The 17,111-nt window shown below is 42.0% G+C and overlaps 2 protein-coding genes across 2 annotated transcripts; both read left to right on the top strand.

Annotated features, from left to right (window-relative positions):
• The first annotated feature begins 469 nt into the window (after positions 1-469).
• On the top strand, positions 470-2,290 carry LOC136717841 (claudin-4-like). The gene has a single exon (XM_066695380.1). It carries the CDS (start codon positions 599-601, stop codon positions 1,247-1,249), a length of 651 nt encoding a protein of 216 aa, XP_066551477.1. The 5' UTR covers positions 470-598; the 3' UTR covers positions 1,250-2,290.
• Positions 2,291-8,356: 6,066 nt separating this feature from the next.
• On the top strand, positions 8,357-10,144 carry cldn3c (claudin 3c). The gene has a single exon (XM_066695614.1). It carries the CDS (start codon positions 8,491-8,493, stop codon positions 9,133-9,135), a length of 645 nt encoding a protein of 214 aa, XP_066551711.1. The 5' UTR covers positions 8,357-8,490; the 3' UTR covers positions 9,136-10,144.
• Positions 10,145-17,111: the final 6,967 nt, after the last annotated feature.

Below are 17,111 nucleotides of genomic sequence, written 5' to 3'. Positions count from 1 at the left end.
CCACACTTACAAGGAAAGGCATTATCAGTATATACTTTGTCTTCCGGCAAAATAAAATAACACTACGGAAGGTGCACAAGCCTAAGATAAAACATAGTATGAGACCTTAAAAAATAATACCAGATCCCCTCTGAATGGGTGGAAGTGAAGCTCTTGGCGATGTTAATCGGCGAACTGCATGGTTCCTTTAATCATTACCAGACAGGCTGAATTCTTCGGTGCTGCAGAAGTTAATTTTTAACCATCTAAAAACTTCTCCTGGGTCACTTATTGACTTTTTTCTTTCCATAAAGAAGAAATTGTGACAGTTACTACAGGGAAAAGGTTAACTTATAAAACTGCGCCCTTAGGAGTAATGATAGGCAAGTTACAAAAACCTTTAACAGCTTTTTCAGCCCATCCCCGCATGACGTCAGATCTTTGCAGCTCCACCTTCTACCCCTGGGTGGTTATAAATATACCTGGGGACGGGGGCTCTTCTCCTGAGTAGAGACGTTCTGAGCTGACACAACGAAACGCTTCTCCTGTGATTTGATTCCAGCAGCTCACGAAACAGAAACCATACAGACCATCCCTGTGAGGAGTAACACTGTGGAGAATGGCTTCGTTGGGATTGGAGATCATCGGCGTGTCTCTGGCAGTTTTCGGGTGGATTGGCAGCATCTTGTCCTGCGTTCTGCCCATGTGGAGAGTGACAGCTTTCATCGGCGTCAACATCGTGACGGCACAGACAGTCTGGGAGGGCATCTGGATGAACTGCGTGGTGCAGAGCACGGGGCAGATGCAGTGCAAGATCTACGACTCCATGCTGGCGCTGCCCCAGGACCTGCAGGCGGCCCGCGCCCTCACCGTCATCTGCATCGTCCTGGGCATCTTCGGCATCCTCGTCTCCATCGCTGGGGCCAAGTGCACCAACTGCATCGAGGAGCAGTCCAACAAGTCCAAGGTGATGATCGTGTGTGGGGTGACGTTCATCGTGGCCTCCCTCATGCAGCTGGTGCCCATCTGCTGGTCTGCCAACACCATCGTCAGGGAGTTCTACAGCCCCATCATCCCCGATGCACAGAAACGGGAGATCGGCGCCTCCCTGTATGTGGGCTGGGCCGCCGCCGCCCTGCTGCTCATGGGGGGGTCCCTGCTGTGCTGCAGCTGCCCCCAAAACGAGGTCAAATACAACCCCCCCAGGATGGCCTATTCCACCAGCAGGTCCATGGCCCCCAGTGGCTATGACCGGAGAGATTACGTCTGAACTGCACAATAGTTCATTTCACTATTTATTTTAACTCTTGTTGCCTGGCTTCGCTTTCCAAAATGAGGGATGGATAAGGAAGAGGGAAAATAAATAACTAAACCTGAAGTTGGTAACAAGGACACCATGGATCGATCTCATGGAGGGGATTGTTTGGCTTTGTTTCCTAAAGAGATTCACTCGCCAACTGGGACATGAATGGTATAAACTGAATCTCCGTATCTGTCTTTTTTTATATATTATAACCGAAACTTCACTGTAATCTAGTCTTAATGATACAGAACTATATATATATATATATATATCTTGGCACAAGAAAACCTGCTTGGAAAAGCATGTTTTGTTGCCATAAATTGATCACAGAAAAGAAAAAAAGATTTTGTATCATATGGGACATGTGTTTCTGTATGTTTGCAATGTATATGAAATTCATTATGAAATGCTGCTTATTATCAGTTTTGAACAAGAACATTTCAATGTTACTTAACAGTTAAAATATGAATTAGTTCCTTAGGATAAAACACAGTATACTTAAGTTTTCTCTTGAATGGATGGTATGTGGTGCAAAACACAGCAACTGTTTGTATTAACGCAGCTTTTAAACGTAACAAATACATATAGAATAAACATTTTTAATTATTAGTAGGATTTCATCTGAATTAAATGCTCGGTAAATTATTTAGTTGCTTCAAACAAGCACGAGCATTTAACTTTTGTGAAAAGGTGCTGACCTGTGGTTTTGGAAAATGTAATATTCTACTCATATTATATGTATATACACAAACACACCTATATAAATACATAAGAACAGGGCTGTTTTTTTTGTACTTAACCACCTGTGTCTATTTATATGTGTTACATCTCCAATCGTTTGTGCACTGTAATCTCCGTTGTAAATACACGTTTTTTTGTGGTTGTTTTTACAAAAGTATCTCTGTAAAACTACATAAATTACGAATCATGCATGATAGCTAAATTATAGGAGTGTTTTTATAAATCAATCTTGTTTTTGTAAATGTCAATAAAAATTCACAAAAAGAATTCGACCCGTCACCCAGTTCTTGAGTAAGTAGCAATACCCGCAATTTGTACTCATGATTGTAGGGCGTTTTATTGTTTTGTAGAAGAGATTGACTTCCAAACCACAGTAAAGACACTTTATTGTGTTAAAAGAATATTCTGGAAAGTATCGCCTGAGGGCCAAAACAGGGCATTGCTAGAGGGTGGGTTATAGTTTGGTGGCATGAAATATAACTGCCTTTGTCTGTACTGTGCAGGGGGGCCATTTTTGGGGAAGGAAACAGATTCAGATCTAGGCACCTGGTGTCATAGTCATGTTGATACATTTAAAAGTTTCTGTTGAAGCTGTTTGAACACAGATTCCTCCAGTAAAGAGACGAAAAACGCCACAGGGGCCCTTCAAAGACGCCATACACACATATTCGCTATCCGAAGCGTCTGCCTTTGCCAAGAGGAAACATTACAGTTTGCTTTATCCGATTGATTGGTTCCACAAGTTTATAAGCAATAACTTATCGGAGGAAAGGATAAATGATAATAATAAAACCTGCTGTTTACCTGCCCCGAGAGGACAGTGATAACATATCTTATAATGTTACTATGGAGTGGAACACTTTGTCTCTGCAACAAAGATAATAAACCTCCCTCCAGCGATGTTAAAGTGAAAGCCAAAAGGCATCTACGCATTCGGCTGCCTCTGGTGTATAAACACAGCCTGGTTCCCCTGGCTGACTGACCTGGCTGAGTGGTATATTACCTGCTGTATTTGGCACCAGTGGTTAACATTCCCCTGTACAGAGTAATGCTACACGTCAAAGATTAGGGATTGGAAACCGAACGCTGTGTGGGAGAGAGGCAAACACTGTAGCAGGTACCTGTTTTCTCAGCCCGCCCTCAGCAGCTCCAGCTCAGAGATGGCAGTTGAGAAATGCTGGTGTTGCACGGGGCAGCCTTAGCACACACTCCAGGCAGGAGACCATTGGAAAGTATCATTGCAGAAATTTAACTGTTTCTACATTTTCACAAAAAGTACAGAGCACCTTTTTAAAATTCTACTTTCAATCATACAAACACCCACAACAGCAGAACCAATACAGAAATTGGGCCAGAGACGCAATCCCTAGGCAATGTGTTTGATTTTAGATTTTTAGATTTTTTTTAGCAAAGATGGCTGACGATAACATATCTTGTTAATTGCACAACCAGAGAGGAAAATTAAGCAAACACACACATAAAAAACGGCATTGGCATCTTAGAGATAGCTCAAATAATTTAATTGGCAAAGTAATAGATTTAGACACTTCAATTGTCTTCAACTGTGTCATCAGCACAAACAAACACAAATGTTATGGTTGATTGGTGTATTTTTTAACGTTGAACTCACAGTGTTTCTGGCCAAATGGTTGCAGAGCAATGGACGTTTTCTAAATCATAAAACTGTCAGCGTGATTCTCCAAAGAGGCCAAATAATAAGCTATATATGAGTGGTTTTAAATGTAACCAAATCACTCCATTTATAGTTTAAAATGTGCAGAAAGTGGAATCACACTGCATATGTCAAAGATTTGTAGCCCTTCGTCAACACATTCTCACATACACGTCCTAAATCAACGTTTTAAACTAGAAAAATATATTTGTCTTCCTGAAACTACTGATGGAAGTTCTGTAGTATATATGCCATATGGTTTTCCAGCTCCCAGGTACATATAGGACTAACATCCTCTATAACAGGAGTTGTTTTTCATGAGGTAAAATGGGACCAAGTACTGGTTGTCAACACTGGGTCATCTGGAGTCAAAGTACTGTATCATTATAGCTCTATCTTTGGAGCATATTTGGAAGCTGTCCAGACTTTGAAGAATCACAGCCCAGTAAAATGAGTGATTGAGAGACTCATTAATGGAGATCAAACACAAAGAAACAGAGCGGTTCATTCTTGAGAAAATAAGGTCACCAATCTTCTTTCAGGGGACATGAATCCTGAGACGAACTGAGAAACTCTGACAGGGAGTCTCTGCAACTTCGCCGGTGTGGAACTGCTCAACTAGCCCCATACGGGTTGAAGGTAATTTTGTCTACTTATTTAAGAGAAAGCAAACACACACACACACACACACAACACACACACACACACACATACACACAGACAGAGCCCAGTAATAGATACAATTTTGCCAATACAACATCTGGAGGAAAACTGAGTCTGTGAAATCGCTTTGACATGGCACTGGTTCATTAAATGGGACAGTTCAAATGGATATTATAGCACAACGTCATTGTGTGTCTGTAGTGTGGAAGCAGGCCTGTGTGTGTTTGCCCATTCACAAAACTACACCACTACTGACTGTATGTAAACCAGCTTGGGCATTAGTACTGATTTTATAAGGCAAAACCAATTTGCATGAAATCGTTAAATTGTGAAGGGGACCATGTTCTGGGGTAAATCCTTTTGAAGCAGCAGTTGAATTCAAACTGTAGAGCAGTTATATCAGGTACTTTCACAGACCTACAGCTGTACTATATAGTTGGGGGGGGGTTCCATTATTGAGAATTACACTTTACTTGTGCGTGTGTATATTTAAAGCATCAGTAATAAGTGATCATTCACGCTATTCTCTCTTACTAATCTCCTCATCTCAACCCTCAAGTGCAGGACGATTAATGGCGGTCGATAAATGTGGCAGCTCCTCACACAGCGCGCCAAAGCAAACAGACGAACGACAAGAGCAGGTGAAACACAGAGACATTTTGAATAGGGCTAATGCTTCGGCACGGGAGAAATACAAAGACTGGAATCCCCTGACACTTTCTCTTTATTTTTGTCAGTCTTGTTGAACCTGTCCCTTGTGCCTTTGTTGGAGAGACGTGTGGGGTTGTCTTTCAACGCCGAGGGTTGGACGACTGTATTTGAATAGGCAAATGTCAAAAGGTAAAGGGGACTGAACAGACATAGAAGAGGAGGGTGACCTCACCGGACAGGAGAGTGGGGACGTGATCTTAAAAAAGGTTTCCCTTCAAATCCGTCAAAAAAAAACCTACACGCTATCAAGTATGGACAAACTGGATCTGGATAAACGACACCATTTGTGGGACCAGTGCCCAGAGTTTTTTTTATTATAATTCCGATCCTACAAATCCTGTCGGTGTGTCACGTCCGCCGGAGGACAAATACAATCTAAATATGAAATTGTCCCAACAGATTTGCCTTGATAACATCATGTTCTGGGAATTAGAGACGAAACACAGTGTGAATCGCTCACAAGGTGTCGAACAGGAGCCCGCTGTGTGGGCCAGCGCAGTCACATCTGTGAATGTAAACACTTTGCAAGGTTCCCCTATTCACTTGAGAACATCACTTGCATTGTTTTTTCAACCATCACAAATAACATCCAACTAAAAAAACTGTCCTGTGACCTGTGTTGCAACAAATGAAACGAGAAGTATACTTTCCAACACACCGTGTAAACACAGAGAACTTGCACAATTACATGAATTTAATCTGCATTTGACAACCTTAATGCGTGATTTATTGTTTGTTTTGTACTAATCACAGTAACCCATTACCACACTGTCTGTAATGATGCAGCATTTAATTGCAATGGCATATCAATCCAAAGGTATGTTTGCTGACTTAGCGTCAAGGCACTTTGAACTTCTGAAGTCTCACCTTCACCCGGCTGGATCATTTTGCACTGACACACTAAACTGTTCGCTGGAGCTGTCCTGGAAATAACAACAAATATTAAAAGGCTGGCCTAGGAACATTTCAGTGCTTTTTTTAAAGATTCGTCACATTTAAAAATAAATACAAAAAATTTCAATATGTCAGATCCGGGTACAAAAAGTGAAACAGAAAACAAAAGCGATGTTGCGACTGTAGAAAAAGAAGGGTTTGTGAATTTCGTGTATTGCATTAGATTTAATATCCTTCAAGTGGAAGCGGACAGCGAAACTCCCACGTTAATGAACACTCCTGGAAAGTAAATAGCTAACAGCACAGACCCACTGATCTGGCCTCCCAGGTCTCTGTGCTGCTCTGCACATGGTTATTAACCTGTTATTCAATTTCTCATGTGTGCAGTGAGTAAGAAACAGTCCCCTTTCTTTCTTTGCCTCAGATGGGCTCCTTAGGAACAGAAATATCACTATTATCACAGCAGGTTATTACTGAACACAACTCTGTTTGTTATGTGTTTCGGTTCAAAGGGGAACGTGGGCAGCTGCCCTGTAGGTCACAGTAAGATGTCTCCTGTCACCTTGACTGGTTTCTGTTTGTTTTCCTAACATCCACACCTGGCCACCGTCCAGAGCAGGATGGATAAATAAGCCGCAGGAGAGCCTGGCAATGCCTTTGGTGGAGATTGATATTTCCAGTTTTTCTAGGTCTTTTCTTTCCCTACAGATTAAAAGCTACTGACACACTTTACTAGTAGTCATGAGCTGTACATACTGATACCAGAACCTTTAACTGTTGGAACCAGGCGCTCAGGGTATAAAATTCCAATATAGTGTAGGATGACTCGTCAGACCATATCACACTTGTACACTGCTCAGAAGTCCATTGCTTATGCTCCTTGCACCGGGCGCTGCTATGTATCCAGCCCTGTGAAGTTCCCTTCTGACCGGTTTCAGGACACAGGATGCTCACACCCCACACTGAGCTCTACACACCGTTTGTCCAGCATTTCTGTTCCGTTTCGCTTTGCAGGCCGGACTAACGCCCGCACATAACTGTTGAACGCTCTCTCACTCACTGTTGCTCTTAAATGATGATGTCTGTCCCTTGTAATAAACACAGGATGAACACAGAGAAGAGATTTTTATTTTTCACACGTCAGTCACATACTTTGTATACATGTTTCATTGCCTGCTTGCCCTGATGTTTCCATTTTATGTCCATTACCTGTATATTCATATAGTGACACTGTGTGGGGTTGGACGGCATCTGGGCTCTCAGGCAGGGTTTGGGAAACACGGAGGCAGGGGAGTGTGGTAAAAAACAGTGATTTGTTTGACAGTGCACAAGTGCTCAAAACAAAACATACCCTCGCTCCTTGTTGAGTCAAAACTAAACATAAATACAGGTCCCTCTCTAAACACATACTAATGTAAAAGCAGTAGTGGTTGACTCTCGCTCGCTCTCACTCTCGCCCACACAAGCTGTCCTCGCCAGGAAGCCTGGCATCGGGTCAGGTATCATCCCAACTTCTATAGAGTTCTGTCGGCCGGCGCGATTCGTACTATGTTTCTCTTCAAATTGTTGTCTCACATTCTTTAAATCATTCCACTTTTATCAAATTGATTAAGTGAGACACCTTGCTTGTTTAAACTGGAAAGCGAGGAGAGAGAGCACTGAGGGAAACTCATCTGGTGAGGGTAAACTAGAAAAGCATTCACTTGTGTGTGTAACATTTCTCACTGAAAGTGTGTGTATTATTTGCTTTAATATAATAGCATTACACTTCTCATTTTGTCACAGTAAACATTTATTTTTGTGTGTATTAAATGTCATTATTATCTCCACCGCATAGCCAGCTGTAAAACATGTATAAGACCAAGTTGACTTAATATTTTAATTACATTTATCTGGTGCTGGTATTATTATTCTGTATGCTCACTCTGTGTGTGTCGATAAGACTACAAGAACTGCAAATATAGGAGAGAAATAAGGAATTAAGTCAATACGATAAGGCAACACCCTTTATAAAGCTTTTGTTTGTTTTTATAATTCAAGATCTGACAAAAAATAAAGACCTGGAAGCAGAACAAACTTTTAGATCCACAAGAAACAAAAATAAGGCCATATCTGCATTGAATGAAACATATCTAAAGAAGCAGCTGTCCCAAGATATGGATTACCGCATTTAAAACACTGTTGTCTGAAAGCAAAAGCAGCTCCCTCACTTGTCGCTCTCACAAAGGAGAGCCGAATCATTGCCGTTTAACCACACCCTGAAAAGGCAGGGTTGTGTTGTGGGACAGCAGACCTCACTCTGAGATCCCCAGCCCTTCCTCTGCCATGATGTCAGCACCCCACAGGACTCCTCCTCTCACTTGAGCTCCTTTATAAAAGATACTTGTTTTCCAGAGCCGCCACAAGCTCACGCCAGTAGCCATGACGACCTTTATGCACTGAATCCGAGGGCTCTTCCTTGCGCACAAAACTCCACAGCCTTGCTTCCTGCGCCAGCAGTTGGACGGCCCAGGCGACACCGAGAGCCATGTCTGCGGGCTTAGAGATCTGTGGCATCGCGCTGGGTGTGCTGGGATGGATCACCGCCATCGTGACCTGCGCCCTGCCCATGTGGAGGGTGACGGCTTTCATCGGGAGCAACATAGTGACGGCGCAGATCATCTGGGAGGGTCTGTGGATGATCTGCGTGGTCCAGAGCACCGGGCAGATGCAGTGCAAGATCTACGACTCCATGCTGGCTCTTCCCCAGGACCTGCAGGCTGCCCGTGCCCTCACCGTCATCTCCGTCATCCTGGCTGTCTTGGCCCTGCTCATCTCCATCGTGGGAGCCAAGTGCACCAACTGCATCGAGGACGAGGCCTCCAAGGCGAAGGTGATGATCATCTCGGGCATCCTCTTCATCATCTCCGGCGTCATGCAGCTCATCCCCGTGTGCTGGTCGGCCAACACCATCATCAGGGACTTCTACAACCCCCTGCTGAATGACGCCCAGCGACGGGAGCTGGGCGCCTCTCTGTACATCGGCTGGGGCGCCGCCACCTTACTCCTGATCGGGGGGGCACTGCTCTGCTGCTCCTGTCCCCCCCGAGAAAAGAAGTACATGCCCTCAAGGATGGCTTACTCTGCCCCCAGGTCTGCAGGTGGGGGTTACGACAAGAAAGACTACGTCTGAACCGCTGTGAAGCCGTGCTTTTGTATTCTTTAAAACTGTGTCCTCCGTGGCATTGTTTGTGTTTGGGGAGAGAAAAGGAAAGTCTGGAGGTACTGAGTTGGCTAAGAGACTCCGAGATGAAGGGACTGTGTTGTTTCGCTGTTGTAGCTTTTGTTTCTTTGCAGTAGTATGTTCTCTCTCTCTTTCTATCACTCTGATCGTGCTGAAGTATCACATGCCACACACCCAGGTGACCTACATTTTTTGGACTTGCTCTTTATGTTACATTTTAGAAAACAAAACGGTACCTTAACCTGTTCTTGTTCCCATCGCTAGCGTTGCTGGTTTAACAAATTCAGAACCAGGCAGGGAAAAAATGTCTCACTTTGTTCTGTTTTTGTTTAGTTTTTTACCAGCTGTGGGCATTTTGCATTGTATGGAATATATTGTATTTAATACTCATGCTTGTTTTTATTTAAGTGCACTACATAAATTGATAATCTACTGAAAATATATATTTTTAAAGTTACTGTCTTTTATTGCAGTCTTGCAGTAATTGCACTGTAAACTTTTATTTCAATTTGGTCAGAAACTTCAGTGATTGATCTCTGTACATGTTGTTATAGCGTGCAGCATAAATGTGCTTCTTCAAACCGACAAATGGATCATTTTAAGAGCCCCGGGTGTCAACTATATGTGTCACAAGTTCCAGTGTGTTTAAATACATTATTTACTGTTTAAACAGGGAGTAGGAAAGGGCGAAAAGTAATGACTACAGCATGTCAATTTACATATATTTTGAATAGGAAAAGCAACGCCAGTATGTTAATTAAATAAAAAGATCAATGAATTTGCTCCACCTGCAGCATATAGTACATATATTATTTGCTTTGCTGTGTTTGTCCATCGATTTTAATATTTTATTTTATTTTATTATTAATTACGTTGTTTGTTTTCATGTGGTGTGTTTTGTAACCATGTTTATTTGCTAAAATACTGTTGGCACTGAGAATAAAAACCTTGTTTCCTATTCTACCTGTCCTGTTTGTGTAAGGAATAAGTGGATAAGCTGTATGAATCTCATACATGTCTAGAACAATGCTGAGCCCTCCTCTTGTCATTCGAGCATCTGAGCCCTTACAGATGAGAATGGGAGTTTTGTGTGTATGTTTTTTTAAGGGAAGAGGATAAAGCTGCTCTTTGTAGGAGAAACGTGAGTTGTCTGTAGGGACCTGAGTTCCTCTGTGTGCACAGGGAGTTGAGACAAACAATACACGTACACAGCCGTAGTTCGACCACAATACCTGTCTTGCATTTCACCTGAACAGAGCTAATGGTGCAGCTAGGTAATACTTTGGGAACTAGTCCTATACATCAATACATATAATTCAAACAGGAATAGAGCATTTAACATGCACAATTAATTTAATTAATATAAGTAAATGCTACAAAATATTTAAAATATGTAAATGTAATATGAATTTAGGAGTATAAAAAGATATTAACAGCTGTGAATGAAACATGATTATCAGCCACAGTTGCAAAGCACTGTAGTTTCAAAATAGAAGACAGTAAATCTGTTCTTACATCAGGAATTCCAGAATCCTATGTCATAATTTAAAAAGATAAACCAAATCATAATACTTTAAAACCTGTACACTAGTTAGAGGAACGCAATGGAAGAAATGGAAGACCTAATTTCACCTCTGATAAAAACAAGCTCAGTTGTGTGAATGTACTCAGCCTGTGTGGGCTCTAACAGGTCAGGGATTGTCCTGGTGCTGGAATATTTACAGGCTTCACAGATCAAATGTGGGAGAGTATCACCTTACTCAAAAACAGCGCTGTTCCTTTAGAGGCATTCAACATTCAACCACCAATCAAACACCACCAGCACGCCCCACGACATGGCCGTTAAACTGACCGCATGTTTCTCCTTTGCAGTGGAGTCCACGTGAAAATAAGTGATGAGGGTCTAAGCTCTGCCACATACTTCACGGGGTGGTTAGAATTGTTAGCTTATTGACAGTAAGCAGAAAGCACCTGTTTTACACACAGACATCTTTATGGCTGATAAGAGACTGGAATTTGATGTGCTCTCTACCAGCTAAAATCCCTCAAACCCACATCCCACCCCTGTATGACTCAGAGACAAATGAGTGTAAACCTGAAATTAAAAAAACATTCAGCGAAAACGGATCAATATTTTCCCACTAATTTAAAAACAGTGAAATCGCGGGAGCTTCTGTGGACCCTGGAGACCCAAGTGCATCGATTCTGCTTCATCCCAACAGCATTCCTCTACCAAATCAGGGGGAAATAACTCTATTCAATCACCTGTTGACATGGTGAAAACGCCCACGGACAAAGAAACAAGACAGCAGCTCAGAATCTAAAGCTTTTGATATTGTTGTCTTTGTAGTGTTTTCTTTGTTAAACCCCCATTGACTTGTTCGCTCCATGTTTGATCTCCGCTCTTTTCAGTACTGTACGGGGGTGGATTTCAACCCATGCCAGCGTGAACACATGTCACCCGGCGATACAACCCAGGGGACACGCAGAGACTGACACCTAAGCTGGGGTTCGAGCACAACTAACTGCCACTGAGTCAGACACCTTTCAATAGGGTGATGCAGCACTGTATGATTTCCCTGTTATCGCCTATTCAATAATTAAACACCCTGATTGTGCACGCCGAGAAACCTCGATATGACATCACCGAGCAGCGAAGAAAACCCCATTGTGCGCTGATACATACATGTATGTAATTGCTGTAGACACAGATGCATTATAAAGCAATTCCTTCACCAGATGTGCACTATTGTCCTTTTCTCTGGGCAGATATAGGATATGTTACATCACGTCATGTCTTCGTCTCAGCTGAGTAAGTCTAGCATCCAACAGTTTCGATTAAAGTGCTGAAAGCAGCTTCAAATCTAAATAATTTAACTGGCTGGTCCAACATCAGACTAAATACTAATTAATCAATCCCACTATTTCTGCATCAGAGTGTAGCCTAATCTCTCGTTTTCTCTTGTTCTCTGACATTTCTTCTCTGTCTGTTACTTGTGCAACATGCTGTGTTGCCCTGTATGGTTATTAACAATCCAGACACACGGCAATTAACTCGTAAATAGCTTGATTTTACAAGGCTTTGTTTTATGTCTTGGTGCCATTTTAATCACCTCTGTTCTGGAGTTTTAAACATACAGGATTGTCCACTGGACAAATCTCAAGTGTGAATACTATCCCACAGCAGAATATTTATATCAATATACATGTTAATTCTTGTTTCTAGTTAAATTTGGGGCCTAGCCAGCTAAATACAAAATACTAATTCCAAAGAACCCAAATACTTTCACACAATCAGGTCTCTTGTGACTGTTTAAGCAATTCTGTACATATTTATTAAATGGCAGCGAAAAAGTGATGATAATAAATTGAAACTCCGCAGCAGGAGATTGGTGCAGAAGTCGTTTCGTGTCTGGATTGGCACTTTGGTAACAGCCACAACCAGTCTTATTGTAAACTGCTCAATTCAGCAGCCTGGCGAATAATCTGAGGTCAGAGAACAATCGTAATGATTTTACAAGCAGTAGCCATCTTTACTGCACCTAAAGGTCAATGGAAAAATGTTTGTGCTGCACCTTTCGTGCAATGCTCTCCGATTTGCATATCCCCGTTTGCCTATTCATACCACAGGAGCCGAACGAGTCCCAGCTATAACATTTTTTGTTTTTGTTTTTATTGTGTTTTCATGACATTAGCAAGCAGGTGAGGGCAAAAGAGTGTTCCCGCTGCTCTGACCTCTGACTTCATGAGCAATGCTATCAGCAGTTATGGGTTTTTAATCTCTGGGGTTTCGATGAGTTCGGACATAGGGCTAGGCTAGTTTCCATAGTATCCAAATCCCAGCGAGCAGCACACCCTCATTTCCATTCAGCAGGGTGAGCTATGCTTGGCGGCTCACAGGGAGTTGCTGTTTGCTTGGTGTCGGGTTTCAAGCGTTCACGGAGAATCACTGAGGGGATTTAAATCATGAGAAATAGAAACTTCCCAGATCCTGGTGCCAGGTTTGCAGAAAACACCCGATTCATTTGTACAGCAGCACGTCGACGAAGCCTGCGCTAAATCATCAGGAACAAAACTGCGTCTCTGACAAGGACAGGGTTTGCAAAGCGGCCAAAGCTTGGCCTCAATCAGAAAAGGCGCTACATTTGTTAATTGGCAATACTGTCACACACTTGCAGCTTGTGTGCTGCCACAGAAAGCTTGCAAGAAACTCTGACGAATTATCTTAATTTGAAAAACGAATTGAATACACTTATTAAAACTGCTAGGTCTCGCTCATAAGTAGAGGTTCTGATTTTCTGAAATTGGTTGGGATTTTAAATATTTGATAACAAATGATTGGGTGGAAATCGTGTTTTAGCACCACATCCACAAAGAAAACTCAACTGCTATGTTAGGTTATTGATTTCCTTTAACAGACAAATTCTTAAGTAAAAAAAAACATATTTGGAGCTATTTTTCCAGTCCTTTATTTAATTGTTTTCCTAGGATTTGCACATTGAACCGCAGGTAGACAACACAGAAAGAGGGCAACCACACCATCTTAAAAACAGTAACATTAAGTGGGCTGCGTCTAAAACCTTCTTCTCAAACATATTCTCCAAATAAACAGAAATCCAAGAAAAACTGTTAAAGCTACAATATTATGTAGCTTTAACAATAATATTATGGACTCACCATTTCTTTTCATAAACAGTTAGGCTATCAATAAGATTAATTTAAACTAACAAAGTACCTCAAATATTGTAGTGACTTCTCACTGATTGCTAACTTGTGATAGAACATTGTGTTGCTGACCAAACACAGTACAACACCCTTCTGAAGAACCAGTTCTGGCATTTGCCTTAAGGATTTAACCCACGATAAGGTTATCAGACGTGTCCCAATATGTGTTTGCTGACTTTAGCTGAAGTTTATTCATCAAATATTTGTCGCAGGGGAGAGATAACTACACAATTGAGCCAGACAGTTGCTGAAACACAGTTTTTTACACATCTTTGCTCTCGTCTCAAATAGCATCAAACACTTTCGTCCACTTTACAGTGCAGGTCAAAGGGTGCGATGTCACTATTGGTTTTCTTTCCACAGTCACACACTGCACACAACGTTTTAGGGACACAGTTGACCTCACAGCCGGTGCCGATAAGCATAACACAGGAACTAAAATGGATTTGGGTAAGCATTCGCACAGAGCATGCAAATAGCCCTCGATCTGAAAACAAGTATTGTGTGTTTCATCTTTACATTCGATTATGTTCCAAATGTGATTATTTTAGAACAGTTTTAACTTTCTAAGCCTCAGAGAACTTAAATTGAAGATGTTCCTAAGGCCGTAAGGTTTGATTGGTTTGAAAAGTCCAGTAGGTGCTAGAAAAAATATATGTTTCACATCCAGTTTGCTTTTTTGGCAAAAGAACTAGAATGCTGAGAGTAACGCTGTGGTATTTCAATTAATAATTGGGGGAAAAAACATATTGTGCCTCGTTTGCAGATAAAGACCGCAATGGAAAGATTGAAAGTCGGGTTATCTGCAGTAATTAAGGCTGGATGTTATTTCTAAAACACTGCACTTAAAAGCTTTATGACAACTGTGTTGAAACGTCTGGCCTCTGTGGAGATTTATGAAGCTGATTTAAGCCCCTTGATAAGACGAGAGCAAAGATTATACTTTCCATTCATGCAGTTTGTCTGATCTGGTATAACAGCCCTGAGCGCAAAAACCTTCCCCCTTCACTCGCAGGTCGCACGCGGCTTCATGAGGAACCACAAACGTCGCCATGTTCTCGTTTGTTGATCTCATCTCTGGTAACTCACAAATCAAACCTAACCATTGTGGAGAAGACAAGAAAAATTAAATACAAAAATGAACCATTCCTACCACAATTTCACACCTCTATACGTCAGGACAAGTTCAGGCTGAGAACAACACTGAGATGACTTGGTTGGGAAATGAAAAAAAACAGCAGACAGATGGCTTTAGTTCACGGTTAGATTGTAGTGTTGATGCTTTATTATTAATATGATTTACTTATGAGCAAACGCCATTATCCCTGCCAATGTGCGGTTCACACAAGAAGGGATGCGTGTTTTCCTGTTGTGCACATGGTCAGTCAATGAGAGGCTTAATTAGCCTGTATGTAACTCTGGAACTGGCTGTTTGCATTAATGACTATGAGTAAGTGATTTTTTTTAAATTGGAAATATGACTCTGCAGCATATTCTCTCCAGCACTGAGAATTAAACCATAAACCCCCGAGCCTCCGTCCCTGGGCAAACAAGGGTGTTGTGAGCCGCCAAGCCACCGTAACCACAGGAACAGTTTAAGCAGACCCAAATGGCGCTGAAAGCAGGAGCCGACAAAGTAATGCGGCCCAGGCCAATTAATACGCCCCAAATACCTCCTGGTAGTGACTTCAAAACCCTCTCTCTCTTTGTGTGCTGAACCTCGGTGCGCCAGGTACAGGGGGTCAGAGGTTGCCAGCATTCACAGACCTTGGGGTGGACTGTTGTTGTTGTGTATCCTTCGTGTTTGTGCTGAACGTCTAAACTACGAATATAATAGACGGAAGTAAAGAGAGGAACCGAGAAAAGGCTTCTGAAGGAACATGAAACTAAACCGTCCAAAACTGCTGTCCGGCGGAACTGAACTGAAGGTGAACAATAACAAAAACAGAAAGATACACTACTTTTTTAAAAGAGAAGTTAAATATTTTGCAGGTAACCTTTAGGACTCATCTGTGAATTTAACAAAGCTGCAAAAAATCTGATCCAAAAGTGGTTGTATTGTATTCATCAGTGAACTAAATTCTGTGCCCATGTACAAAACACTGTTTTCACATAAAAGCAGGATTCCTTGGGAAATCCATCCCCCGTTCCTGCCGGCGCTCCGACAACTCCAGTGAAACTGCGGGGTCATGTGACCGATACTGGAACAGGTGAAGGAGAGAAGGCTGCCAGGCGACTGAGCTTATCAGAGCTAAGCCTTCCCTGTTTACACAGAGGATGCTGCCAGTGCAGACCGTCTGTACACCACCGCTGACGGCAAACACAGAGCACTCCTCCAGACTGAATCACTTTGAGGTGCTGGCCTGCCTGAAGAAAGGTTAAAACCACATTCCCCTCAACATAAAAACTAAAGAGGTTGTCTTAGGCTGTTCAGATCCCTCGGTGCAATTGCTGTCTTCCTGAAACTATGATTAAATCACCAAATCACCGGAGAGTTGTTTAGCAGTAAGCACTGTGGTTTGGGTTTGATACAATGGGTGGTTATACAGAGACAGAAGAGTAAAACAAAACAACAAAACAAAAAGTTCCCGGGAACAAAGCTGAGGTGTGTTTTTGGCTTTACGGGAACAACGGCCCTTGAGTGACAAGCTCCCATTCTTGGGAACTTCTGCTAAAGTCACAGATCAGATTCTGTTCAGGGATATCTTTAGGGATCTGATACCTTTTGTTAATTTTTTGAATTTAATTTAATTTTTCAGTTTGTTCGAAAATAATCTAGACAGCAGAAGATAGTGGGTGCTGTTTGTAAATGAAACAGATTAGCGCTGCAGTCCGACATACATCACAGCACAGCTGGAATTTCATTAGAACGTAAAGTGGAGTCCTAAACCTAAAGAGCCAAATGGGCAGAACGATCGGCTCTCGTCTGTTTCAGTTTTAAAGTTTTTACATTTCACATTTACAGTCATCACAGCTTTTTATTACTATCCGTCAGGGTTCTGCCTCCCAGCGCCCAGCAGGCCAGAGACTAAGAGCTTGCAAGCACAGCGCAAGATTAACTCCATATAGTTCAGCCAAATAAACTCAGATTGGGTTTCAAAAGTCATGTACATGTTTGACAAACACATTAATTTGTCCTAACTTTTGTTATAACTTCCAGAAAGAGAAAAGAACCAGAAGCAAATCAGCCCCTAGAGCAA

The sequence above is a fragment of the Amia ocellicauda genome, chromosome 22 (assembly GCF_036373705.1).
Source record: "Amia ocellicauda isolate fAmiCal2 chromosome 22, fAmiCal2.hap1, whole genome shotgun sequence".
Classification (NCBI taxonomy): domain Eukaryota; kingdom Metazoa; phylum Chordata; class Actinopteri; order Amiiformes; family Amiidae; genus Amia; species Amia ocellicauda.
Note: the sequence above shows the minus strand (reverse complement) of the source record. Positions and strands in the feature narration are given on the sequence as shown.